The following is a 13,811-nucleotide window of genomic DNA, read 5'->3' as shown; positions in this document are numbered from 1 at the left end:
CCTATAATCTTAGCTACACAGAAGGCTGAGATCTGAGGGTCATGGTTCAAAGCCAGCCTGGGTAGGGATGTCTGTGAGACTCTTATCTCCAATTAACCACCAGAAAACTGAAAGTGGTACTGTGGCTTAAATAGTAGAATGCTCGCCTTGAGCTGAAGAGCTCAGGGACAGCACCCAGGCTCAGAGTTCAAGACCCATGACCAACTGAAAACAAAATTAATTCAAAACCCCTTCAATCTGTGAATTTAAAGTTGCCTTGTGAAAATGATAGCTAGGCAACTAGTGTAAGCAAATATAATTCTTTTAAAAAATTTACTCTAAGTTCATTGTTTAAAGTATTCTTATGCACAAAAGAAATCAGTATCATTAGTGAGATCTAGCAGAAAATGACACAGTAGAATCAGATTTCCAAGTTGAGGTATATAGAATCAGAATATTACATTATTAATTGTAATGCATGTTTAAAGAAATAAAAGATGGAAAATATAAGAAAAGCAAAGATCATTGAGACAAAATCACAAATATTTTTTTAAAAAGCAAGTGATGTTAAAATGATAAACAATTACAAACAATTGATTAGTAAAGCTAAACTGAAAGTGAATTAAAAGACAGATGCTTTTAAAAGCATTTTCTTTTTTTCTTGGGCTCTGTACCACATACACACTTAATTTACTCTCAGTTAAGATTTTAGATGTTTTAAAATATTGAGCCAGGCACCAGTGACTCACACCTGAATTCCTAGGAAGTCAAGAAGCTGAAATCTGAAGATTGTGGTTCAAAGCCACCTGGGGAAGAAAAGTCTGTGAGACTCTTATCTCCAATGAAGCAACAGAAAGAGCTAGAAGTGAGCTGTGGTTCAAGTGGAAGAGCTTTAGCCTTGAGCAAAAAAGCTCAGAAATAACACCTAGGCCAGCACTTAATTACCTTGCTACAAAAAGGCTAAGGTTTTTAGAGTCCAAAAAGAAAATTTTATATAATAATATCACTGTTACAATGACATCATAGGAGAATATTTTAATGACATGGTCTATAACGTTAACTGAAACAGACAACTTACTAAACAGTATAATTTAATTTTTGTGCAAATAAAATGATTGGGAAGACATAGGCCTATGTATTATTATTGTTGGTTGTATATTGAAAGACAGAAGATTATTTACTCCCTATAAAGTTTCTGGTCTATGCTATTTAAATTACATACTCTTTAGAATAATTGTTAAGGAATCATAGAGAGAGAGATTTTTACAAAAGCATTAGTGCTATTTCCATTGTTCTAAGTTATTTTTCTCCTGATAAACATCCAGTTTATTTTAGACTATTTCTTTTGTCCTTGGAAGTTGGTATGGCACTGAATTATGTTTGTCTCTGAATTCTAAGTTGGTTTATATAGTTTGTGAGGTGCCTATCATGTTTGAATGTTCAATAACTATTGAAAAATGGTATCAAATAAGCCATTCTTTATGTTTCCAGTTGGAAATATCCTGGGTTTTAGTTAGAATTGAATGCATGCATCAGGGTTAATTAACAATGCTTCAAATTATAGATCACTGCTGTTTCGTGTACAACTAACCATCAATTAGCAATGCTAATGAGAAAAACAGGAAACGATTGCAGGAGAAAGCGACATCAGTAGGGAATAAAAGAAAAAACATCTCATTTTGGTCCCATCACTTGTCAAAACTTCACTGAATGGCTTCATTTAAATTTGAGTCTCTTTCAAATGCTGGAATATTAATTAATAACAAACGATACTGACTCTATTTTTCAGATTGTCCTATAGAGTAGTCAAATTTGCCAAAATAATAAAATGAACACAATTTAAGCAGCAAGAAACTAGAGACAAAAGACTGATAAGTGCTTTCAACATAATCCCTAGAGGAGCTTTAAAGAAAATAATATAGAGGCTTACTCCAAAGCATTAAAGATCTCTGTAAAAGGAGTTAAAGTAATCACTATGCTGCACAATGTGTCCTAGTTGATTGTTTTTTTGATTTTTTGCTTTACTCTGTGTTCATTGTGTCTTATTCCTCTATCCCCACCCCACACTCCCCCGAGGTAAGAGAACCTTTCCAGTGAGACAAAGTGTATCTCTCTGACCTAGTACCTTAAACACTTTCCTAATGGCTTTCTTTTCTATCAAAGTTTCAGATTATTTTCTTGAGAAATGCAGTAAGGTATGAAAACATCATATATCTATTGTCATTACAGGTATTTTTATTTTTTAAAAAAAAGTAATTGTTGGGTGTCCAGTGATTTAAGTCTGTAATTCTAGTTACTCAGGAGGCTGAGATCTGTGGATTGCTGTTTGAAGCCAGCCATGGGTAGAAAAATCTGTAAGACTCCCCAGTAGTGGAAATGCAGTTCAAATGACAGGCTGTTAGCGTTGAACGTCAAGCAAAAAAATCTAAGGGGCAGTGCCTGAGGTTAAATTCAAGCTCCAGTGCTGGCTCTAGTGCATGCATGTGCATGTGTGTGCACCTGTGTGCACATACACATACACACACAAGCACACACAAAAATACTGCAGTGAACAGATGCCCGCTCCTGGTGTTCCAAATTCCATTTTTTCTCCAAACCTGAGGAACATAGCACTTCTAGTAGCCATGCTTCTCTTTTTCTTTCCCTGGATTTCACTTTTTAAAATAAAAAAAATCAAATAGTTACCAGTATATGCAAACAGTAGAAGGTTTTCAAATAGAAGATTGATAAATTTCAAATTTAAAATCAGTTATGAGCTTTCCCTTTCAGAATAAGCATCAATAATACTACTAATATTTGTACTTCTATTAATATTTGCCTTCTGATTTGTTCTATGTGTAGAAAAGTATGGTGTTAGAGAATTATGGCCTACTATATGTATGCTTTTATAATTCGCTTTTTAATATTAACTTTAGTCTTCTGCGTCATTAATATTCAACAAATCACACCATATAGATGCATCATTTACTTAACCATCCCCCTACCTTAGACCTTGAACATTAATTTTGACATTTGCCTTATTCTCTTATTTATTAGAAAACAACATCAAGTTATAAACCTTACGAGTTCGCACATATTACCATTCCTGGCTGATGATTGTGTATCTAATAATTTCCCTGTACCACATAAAAAAACCATGGATACTGAGCTCTTTTCCTCCCCTCCAGTTATGTCCTTCTCTAATTATTTTGTGTCCAGAACTTGCTTCACTTGTGCTGATCTTGTTTTTCAGAAATCATTTAATCAGAGTTGAACACTTTGCATCATTAGAAAGATTTGTGTTCCTCCAAATGATTTTGGCTTTTGGTCTTCATGTGGCTCTTTGGAGTTAAACATGACCATCTAATCTAATCTAAAACTCTATCTGAGAACTTTGCAGTGGGCCAAGCTGTCTCCTTATAGACTCTTTCCCAGGCAGAACACGGCTTATGAGTATTATGTCTTTTTTCGGCCATCTTAATGATGCCACTACACATACAGGAGCTGGCAGCATGTCTCTGTACTTTCAAGTCCTTATGGTACAGAATAGCATAGCAGAGTGCATGTCCTATACAATCAGAGCGTAATAATTGCTGTGATTGGCTCTTTGCCTATTGCCCCTACTTTTTTGGCTCTGGATTTTAGTTATTTTTATTGTTATTATAGAGTTGATATACATAGAGATTACAGTTACATGAATGAGGTAATGAGTAATAAGGACAATTCTTTTTGAACCATACCTCCCCTTAAGTTGCTCTCTCCCTGTCTTTCCCTTCCATCCCTACCCACAAGATATCCAGTTCATTTTCCACATAGTGTCTAGTGAGTATCACTGTTGTATTTGTTCAGCCTTGTTCCACTTTTTATGTGCCCTCCTTTACCCTCCAAATACAAACAAACAAACAAGACCAAAGGGTAAGAAAACAAAAACAGCAACAATGACAACTTAAAAAAAATGTCTCGTTTCCTTTTCTTGGAGTTCATTTCATAGGATGTTATTTTATGTGATCATCTGTACATAGCTATTGAGTCTTTGTCCACCACTCCTATGCATATTCTCCTTTGGCCTCTGAATGTTAATGACTAGAGTCCTACATAATTTATCATGTCCCAGTGTGCATGCATATATATATATAATATACATATTATATATATATATATATTCGTTTACTTATTTTAGTTATTCAGGGTGTTTACTTGTAGATTTAAAGGCATATTCTAGTTACCACAAATGAGGGAAACCATGCAGCGCATGTCTCTCTGACTGCCCCAACTTTCCCCCTATTCACTTTCCCTCCCCCTACACTCCATGTCTAACTCATCAGGCCCTAAGGGGCCCAGCACTAACACATCTTCCACTGGCCTCTTCTAGAAAACCGCTTGAGACACTAGTTTGAAAGGTGAGTCATATGTGCGGGGGATGTTTCCTTTGAGTTTGAGAAACAAGTTTTGCAAGAGCAGTGAGCCGTGAGCCGTGGACGCCTGGAAACAGATTCTTCCCGAATCCCACACAGCGCTTGCTGAGACAGGCAGGCGCTAGCTACCCTGCAGATCTGCCAGGACAGCACACAGGGCGGGGCAAGGACGACCTGCCAGCATCGGATCTCCCTGAGAGTTCGCTGCTCAGCGACGCCCCCTTGCCACCAGTCCCGTCTCCAACTGCCCTCGAGCCAGCGCCACCGACCGCTAGCTGATAAACAGAGAAAAATAGAAGCAGGCAGAAGAGCCCGGCAGCAGTTGAAGGGAGTTCTTCCCTAAGTTGCGTGGACCCTAGCGCTCTAGTGGCAGGCGGTCAGCACCATGGACAGCGCTCTCAAACCCACATCCAGGCCTTTGGATGCCGCTGGCTTCTGGAAAGTCTGGCAGCGCTTTGATGCTGATGGTGAGTAGGACCAGCTGTTTGCACACAGGTGAAGCATCTGGATTGTCTCTTCTCTGCAGTCTTTTTCTGAAGTAAAGCAGTCTGCCTGCGTTGTTAAAACAGCATAACTAGTGCGGTATATTTCACATACGACTGGTATATTGCTGTTGCACATCTAGAAACCTTGGTGAAAATTCAGGGTGTGTGCATATAATATATGTCAGTATATATTATGCATTGATATACATAAATATAGTTATGTATGATGTCAAAGAGTATTTTGTATGTATTCAAGGCATGAGATTCAAGTACGTGATGTCAGATTTACTGTTCTTTCCCTCTTCCCCACTTTCTCAAAAGCTGGGTAAGTTTTATCAACTTTCAAATTTACTATCTCTCCACAAAAAGGTTTCCATAAAAACAAAATGTAACTACTTACTATTTTTCTTTGTTTTTGTTAATAAAGAAACAGAAAATATCTATATTGTGTGAAAACACTCACAACTAAATTCAATATTTACCCTTGTGAAGTATTTCCAAAATCTTTGCATTGAACTTTATTCTAAAGCTCATTCATTAAGTGTTTGGTAGCATATTTTTAATCTCCAAATGTCAGTATAAACCCCAGCAAAAATCATTTACCCTGGAACATGTATTCACTGTCTAAATTCTAAAGAGGAATACTGAACAATAAAAAGAATAGAACAACAAAAAGCAGTGTCTGTGGGGATCTTGTAAACTGGGAAATTAAGAACAAATTTAGATAAATTCTAAGTCACATGCTATTTTATATAAGAGGCTAATAATTATGCGTATCTCCTTGAATTTAGAAAAAGGTTACATAGAAGAAAAAGAGCTTGATGATTTCTTTCACCATATGGTGACAAAACTGGGCACTGATGTAAGTACTTATAGCACTAAGCATTGATTTATGTGTCTCATAGTGAAATATAAGCATACAAGTGTTTTGTTGATTTGTACCTATTAATCCCATCTGACCTCTTTCCTTCCTGAATGCATGTAATTTCACAGGAAGCAATTTGGATAGGTTTTATGAGAGATACAAAGGTAACATTAGACATGCTGGTCACTGACTTTCATTGTAACATCTGTCATCCACTCAGAGACTGTGGACTCAACCAACTGTGATTTAAATGTTCCCTTGGTTACATCTCTGCTAATGGATCAAAACCAGGAGATGGGGTATCCCACTTTGATCAAAACATCAAAAGATAGAAAAGACCAATACAGATGTAAGATCAATAAAGACACTAAGAGCTTTTGGGCTGCAGGTGTTTAGTACATGTTATACTCCTTTGATGGCAAGTGGTAAACCATTGAAGATCTATTTTTTTCTATTACATGTTTTATTAGAACAGATAGTAGATTTCTCAAGGAATGAAAAACTAGAAAGAAACCAATATATTTACGGCTCAGATATACATGTAAACCAATTCATATGTTCAGTGTTGATCTCCCAGATGGCTAATATAGCCTTGAGAGATATGGATTAATTCTTGAAGATTCCTGTAGCAAAGAAGAGGAAAAACTCATAGAGGCATTCAGGCATTCAGACTAGGTATGGAAAAAAACCCAACTTCATTCAGTCATGCATAATCTGGGCAGCTGTTTTGAAGTGAATTGTAATGGTTTATCCTCAGACTTTCAATCATTTGCTTGGAAGGATATTTTGGAGTGCATCACATTCTCATATCAAAAGCAAGTGAGAGGGCTAGGAAGGTCTCCATCATGGACACTGCTTGGGGAGGGGGTTTGGGGCTGAGAGAGGCCAGCTCAGAAAACAAGAGGCTGCCATCTGTCTTCACCAGGCGCACAAGCCTCTTGACTCTTTCTATATGTTTCTGCCTCTCTTGTTCTGCCTCCGTTTTGTGTATGTGTCTCTGATTTTGTGTGATGTCCTGATGGTGGTGGCCTCCCTCTGGCTCTTGAGTATTACATTTCATGTTGCTGTTACAGATATAATTGAAGGACACATTAAGGTAGAGACAATAAAGTAGGAATGAAAGCCAAGGAAAAGTAAACAGACAATATATAATCCAGACACGTCTGTGGCACATTGGAAAACAGGTGCAATAAGTGCTAAACTCAGGGGTATTTATTGTTTAAAAAAAAGTAGATTAAGGGTTTGGCCAAAACTCAACTTGGGATAAGTACTTCTCTGCCACGCCGACTCCAGTGGAGTCTGCTTAGCATGGGAAACCATCTATCAGACCATGATAGGGGCTTCAGAGACCTATCTCTGAGTTTTGGGACTTCACCAAAGTCTACCTCAGAGAATGGGGCTTTACAGAAACCTATCTCCAAGTTTTGGGACTTCACCGAAGTCTACCTCGGAGAATAGGGCTTCTAAGAGGCCTACTCCTGGAAAAAGGCTGGCAAACCCCTGGGAAAGATGTGTTTCTGTCTTTCTTTCCCTCATAAGAGTGTCTGTTAATCCTTTACTGCTTCTACTGCTTTATGTACTTGCTCATTGTCAACGTTCCCTTATTCAAAGCTCTTTCTTAAGAGTGTTGACGACTCCAATATCTGATGAGTGTCTTAAAAAATATGACGGACTCACCAGAGTTAAGTGCTAACCTGAAACCCCTCTTCTGGAGGCTAGGAAACAAGTTATAAGTAAATATAAAAGTATTGGAGGTTTCACAAAGTCACTTCAGCAGAAGGAATTATTTGTAAGGGATTTACAAGAAGCAGTAGGCTCAGCTAGAACAGAAAGAATCTATGGCAATTGCTGAGATAATTATTTAGGAGAGAGAATTTCCTGCTATTTACTAAGAGAATTGCTAGGTCTCCTTAAAGTTTACTATTAAAGAAGAGACAGGAAAGATCTTATGGGAAAGTTAAGGCCTCTATAAAAATAGGTAATGGTTAATTGGTGACAAACATCGAAACCCAAACCCATTATATTCCTTAGAGATAAGCCGAAGACAAATGCCTATCAGGTGCCCAGCTGGTGACCACCCAAGAATGAAGCCATGCAGCAAGATTGTGTAACCTTTTGCCCTTTCTCATGAGACTTCTGTTATAAAAGGTTGCTATCCTCTGCATTAAATCACACTCAGCACTCAGCACTCAGCACTCAGCACTCAGCATCCACTCCTAATGTGTGTGAGTTGTCTGTTTGCCATCTCCCCATCCTATTCCAGGTTCCTCCCCTAGGTATCCTCCGTCGTCCCGACAGAACCCGGTCCGTGGCACTTCTCTTTATTCTGTTACCTGGTATATTTAGTCATTCTTGCTAGTCCACTCTTTTGTCAATTGGGTCCAGAAGTTTCAAGGTTGGTCTGCTGATTACATGTAGGTCATTACAATAAAGTTGCTTGAGCATCCTTTAGAACAATTGATGGGTTTTGACAAGTGCTCCCTTCAAGACACATGTACATCCTTGAGATAAGTATTTTCCTTTGCAAGCATTTTTTTTGTTGCAAGAGGAGTCATTTCACAAATGTTTTCCCCTCCCCCTTCACCAGGATGAGTGTTATTCCTTTAAGATTTGAAAAGATATGCTCAGTGCCCAAAGTTCATTAACTATTTGGGCAAATGGACAAATGTCAGAATTGTTGCCCCCCATACATTCACCTTAAGCTAATGTTTGCAGCTTATTGAAGTATGAGTCTTAAAGCAAAGAAAAATAGTGCCTGTGTCCCTTTAATCAAGCTATCCATCAGTACCATCCTTGTCTCTAAATTTCTGGCTTCTCTTTCCCATGCATATTTCCCCTATGTATTCTTGCCTCTTTCAGACCAGGGAAAAAATTTTTTAAACATACATTTTTGGTGCAGCTTGAACTCAGGACCTGTGCACTATCCCTGAGCTTTTATGCTCAAGGCTTGTGTGCTACCATTTGAGCCACAGCTCCACTTATAGCTTTTTTGGTGGTTCATTGGAGAATTAACTGGCTTTGAACCATGATCATCAAATCTCAGACTCCTGAGTAACTAGGATTAAGGCATGTGCCGCCAGTGCCCAGACCAAATCAAACTTTGTAAGTGCAACCTCTTATTTTGAACAATTAATATATGCCAAAATTATCAGTATTTGTTAAAATGCAGCCCCTAGGATTTCAATGTATTTTTATTTTAAAAACACCCTAAGTCAGATTTCATCTCCTATCCCCAGAGGAACGGTGACTGCCTTGGGCAAGGGTTTCTAATATAATCAAATGAGTCCCACTGAGGCATGGCAGTTACCCTAGGTACCTTTCTCCTCAGCACTTGGCTAGGGAGAAAGTTCTAACAAGTTGCTTAAATTGTTAACCAGGAATGGAATAATCTACCATTGATTTTCTTTCATAACGCTGAGACCATACAGTGGGAATAGGGCAATAGGGACCTTAGCTGGTCACTCAATACTGCCTGGACAAATAGTCTAATTCTGGGCTCTTCTTTGATGAACAACAAGTAGGCCCTAATCAAGTTCAGTAGAGATTGGGTAGCTTTTTGCTCTGTCAAGTGGTACTTCAAGAGACCTGAATAGCCCTGATTTGTTCTGTTGATTAGTGGGTCACAGAGACCTCAGAAAGATTCTGAGTTTTCTAACAGCAAGCTGCCTGCTTGTCAATCTCAGAGAGCAACCAGGCTACATGTAATTACCCACTCCTCACAGCTTCTGAAGGGATTGGCTTAATGAGACAATCAACTGCTACTATTGCTGCTATATGTGACTCTTCCTGCTGTTCTTTTCTTTTAAAAATCCAGTCCATTCCAGAGCATCAGTTTCTATGTGACTATCTCTCTCAGGTGCAGGTTATATCACATCCTTCGGCCTCTTTCATTGCTTTGGGGCTCATAAGTATCCTGCTGGGGCCTGAAATCTCAATAAGGATTGATGGGGAATAACAACCAAAAGAACTCTGACTTTTTTCCATTAGAGATAAGGGATCATTGGGCTCTAGAGTTAGAGGTCTAAAAGGCCAAAATGTAAGGCTCTATGCCCTCAAATTAAAGGTGGCATATAGAATCTGTTTCTGTGACTGTGGCTCCATCTCTGTTTGTTATAAAAATGAATTTTCAACCAACATAGCCTATGTTAATGAACTTTCTTTGGAAGAAAGACAGAAGCAACATTATATATTATATAATGGTATATTATGTATTGTTTTCTAATAAGAAAAATGCCTCATGCTATTATGATGACTAAGAAGTCCCATTATAGGTTGTCTGCAGACTGGAGATCTTGGGATTTCTAAGAGTATGGTACAGTCCAAGTCTGAAGGCCTCAGAATCAGGGAAGGTGTAGTTCTCTGTTTAAGGGCAAAGCCTGAGAACCTAGGGAGGGGGTGGCTATTGTTAGACCTGGAATCTCAGTACTAGAATAGCCTGAACATCTGAGGTCAAGACAGGAGGTGAACATGTCCTAGCTTTCAGGGAGTAAGAGGGGAGACTGATTTGCCTTCCCCAGCCATTCAGATAATGCCCATTCACACAGGGCTGATTGCTCCACCTCATCTCTCATGTTAACCTCCATTGAAGACCCCCTCACAGACACACTCACCCACAAAATTGCCTTCCAAGTTTCTAGATAGCGCTGGATCCAGCTGACTCCTAAAAATATCCTTTACACTACCAAACACACACACACACACACACACACACACACACACACACACACACACACACACACACACACACACACACACACACACACACACAAAATCTGTGGTTAGGAGACTAGACAGGTATGAGGGAATCTGGTTGGAGGATATCTTGGGATCTCAAAATTCTTTTTTCTTCTATAAAGTTTAAAAAATGTAACTTTTTGCACCCACTTCAGAAAGGCCTCATAGTGGGTGGAGATAGAAATCTGCTTTGGCTGTACCAGCTCTGATCTTACAGCTAAATGATACCAACAAGCTACTTAAATTCCCTAGGTCTCAGTTTTTATGACCATAAAATGGGAACAATCAGGTTTTGGGCCACCCATTTCCTCAGGAGATAATATAAATGAAAAGCGCCTTTTTTAGTTGTAGGAGCACACATTGTATACACTGTACACTGTACAATGTGCATGTTCTTATGGTGATTTTTGGTGTCTTCTTGGGTTTTGTGTTTTATCCTTGTTTATTATAGAGTCCATTTTGCCTGAGCTCCACCAGTGACTTACCTCAACACAGAATAAGTGAAGCTTGCTCTCTTAAATATAGAAAAGAGTTTTTAGATCTGAAATAAATGAATATAGCAGTGAAATTTCCAGTTTGTGAGAGAAAATTTTCCAAGCCAAAGTAACCTAAGGAAAATGCCTAAGTCATGCTATTATCACTTATTTGTCACTAAGGAGTAAAGCATGCTACTTGGGGAAACAGTAGATCACAGACACTAGGTGCTTGTGACAGTTGCTCAATCTAAGACAAATGACACATGAATTGCTTTCCCCTTCTTTCCTTCCTTCCTTCCTTCCTTCCTTCCTTCCTTCCTTCCTTCCTTCCTTCCTTCCTTCCTTCCTCTCTCTCTCTCTCTCTCTCTCTCTCTCTCTCTCTCTCTCTCTCTCTCTCTCTCTCTTTCTTTCTTTCTCTCTCTCTTTTTCTCTTTCTTTATTTTTGTTTATGGGACTTGAACTCAGGGCCTGGTGCTGTTCCTGAGCCTCTAGGCTCTCAAGGCTAGTGATCTATTCACTCGAGCCACATCACCACTTGCTGTTTTTGAGAGGTTAATTGGAGATAAGAGTCCCACGGGGACTTTTCTGAGATCTGATTCTGAAATCTCAGCCTCCTGAGTAGCTAGGATTTCAAGTGTGAGCCACCAGCACCTGGCACTTTCCATTTCTTTACCCAAGGTTTTGGTTCCAAATCACTAATGTCTTCCCCCCACCTCATATTTTTCATTTGGTGTGTGTTTACTTAGGAAGGTATTCATTTTCTTTTTTTCTTTTTTTTTTCTTCTTGTCGGTGATGGGGCTTGAACTCTGGGCTTGGGCTCTGTCCCTGTGTTCTTCAGGTCAAGGTGAGCTCTCTATCACTTGAGCTACAGCGCTACTTCCGATATTAATTTTCTTAACTAGCCCTTTGATTATTCTGTTTATGATTATTAAATGAATACATTTGTGTGGTGTATTTACAGAGTCAATCTGTCCAAGTCCTCTTATTTTAATCACTTATTTTAATCATTCTAAATACGAGACCAAAGCCAACAGTCTAGCAGATGGTCTTGGTACAGATAGGATACCCAAATCCATTTGATTAATACATTGTCTCAGTCACAAATGCTGGTGGTTTGGGCTAGCAGTTTAATAGAATTTAAAATTGCTATCTAAAGAACCAACCATTTTATCATTAGTTCTTATTAACAAGACTTTAAACTGTTTTACAACCTTATCCTTCTCTGCAATTTATATTGATTATAAAGGAATAATAACCAAACTTTTTTAGCTGTTTATTATTCATTTATAATAAATGAAAGTATCTCTCACCGTCTAGTATTCAGTTTGGGATATGTGAGACATTCATTTATTCATCTCTCTGCACTTTATCCATTTCTGAAAAAAAACAACAAAAACATGTTTTTATCTTGTCCTGCAAAAACAACAAGACAAAAGGAAACACAATTTCATTTTTGTATTTGATGACAAAAATATGTATATGAGGGCTGGGAAGGTGACTCAGTGGTAGAACGCTTGCCTTGAATGCATGAGACCCTGGGTTTGATTCCTCAGCACCACATAAGCAGAAAAAAAAAAGCCAGAAGTGGTGCTGTGGCTCAAGTAGTAGAGTGCTAGCCTTGAGCTGAAGAGCTGAGGGACAGTGCCCAGATCCAGAGTTCAAGCCCCACAACCATACCTCCCCCCAAAATGTATATGATTAGCTATTGGTTGACATGAAAGTTGGTGGCTTCCCATTCTTGTGGCATTCACATCAGTCTTTGGAAATCTAGAAAATTAAGATGATAATAAGGGATCCAATTTCTTCAATTATCTCAGCTCAGAGTATCTTTTCTATCTCACTGATGAAACCCACCATCAAATATTGGCTGTCTATTCATCTACTGCCACTAGTGATCTAGGATTCCAATGTCAAGGGCCAAAATCTTATAACGATGTTATAATAATGCTCTGGATCTCCCTTAGCATAAAGTTGTTCCACTGGCCAATAGTGCTCTTTGCATTTCCAAGTGGTTTTCAAATTTGTGAGTCTATATGATATTTAGACAGTCCTATTATTTAACTAACTGCCAAAATCTATCTTGAAAAAAATATACCAAAGCAAATCACCAAGTTCTCATTGGATCTGTTTTGAACCATTTTTCATTTCCTCTGCTAGATGCTGTCCCATAAGGTAACAGCAAGGTGGGGTGATAAGTATACACTGTACTTTCCAAAGTTCTGGTTTCTGTCATGTTCTGCCAATATCCAGCTGCATGTTAAGTCACTCCTTTGACCTATTTTCCCATCAGTCTTAGAGAAGGGTATCTATGAGCTGGGAATGTGGCTTAGTGGTAGAGTGCTTGCCTAGCATCATGAAGCCCTGGGTTTGATTCTTCAGTACCATATAAACAGAAAAATCTAGAAGTGTTATTGTGGCCCAAGTGGTAGAGCACAGAAAGGCTCAGGGACAGAGTATAGGCTCTGAGTTCAAGCCCCAGGATTGGCAGAAAAAGAAGAAGGTGTCTAATATTCCCTGATTCTTTTTTCCTTCACTCTTTTCTTTCAATTCACCAAGACTGTTCTGAAAGAAATACATAGTTTGATTCAGAGTGTAGTAGTAGATATCATGAATCAGAGTATTCCTCATACCTGAAGATCTAGAAGGCAGAGAGTTTGCCTTGCTCTTCTACTAGATCTTCCAACCCATGGAAAACATATATGAAAAAGATCAAATGAAGAGCTAACTGCTTAAGGACAAACAAGTATAACTGACAGGCCATTCAATCAGGACTAAAGAGAAAAATAAGAACAATAAAACCTGAAATTTTTCCTTTGCCAGTAATAAAAAATTTCAATGTATGTAGCTCAAATATAAAAAATATTCAAAGAGACCCAG

General features: G+C 38.5%; 1 protein-coding gene across 1 annotated transcript in view; it reads left to right on the top strand.

The window, feature by feature from the left end:
• Window positions 1-4,372: 4,372 nt before the first annotated feature.
• Scgn (secretagogin, EF-hand calcium binding protein) overlaps window positions 4,373-13,811 on the top strand; it is a 33,647-nt gene continuing 24,208 nt past the window's right edge. The window contains exons 1-2 of the mRNA XM_070024429.1: window positions 4,373-4,840; window positions 5,650-5,720. Coding sequence (XP_069880530.1) covers window positions 4,759-4,840; window positions 5,650-5,720 — 153 coding nt within the window. The 5' untranslated portion in view covers window positions 4,373-4,758. The remainder of the gene's footprint in view (window positions 4,841-5,649; window positions 5,721-13,811) is intronic.

Source organism: Dipodomys merriami, unplaced genomic scaffold (genome assembly GCF_024711535.1).
Source record: "Dipodomys merriami isolate MVZ:Mamm:240054 unplaced genomic scaffold, mDipMer1.0.p SCAF_16, whole genome shotgun sequence".
Lineage (NCBI taxonomy): Eukaryota > Metazoa > Chordata > Mammalia > Rodentia > Heteromyidae > Dipodomys > Dipodomys merriami.
The sequence above is the reverse complement of the archived record's forward strand: the minus strand, read 5'-3'. Positions and strand labels throughout refer to the sequence as shown.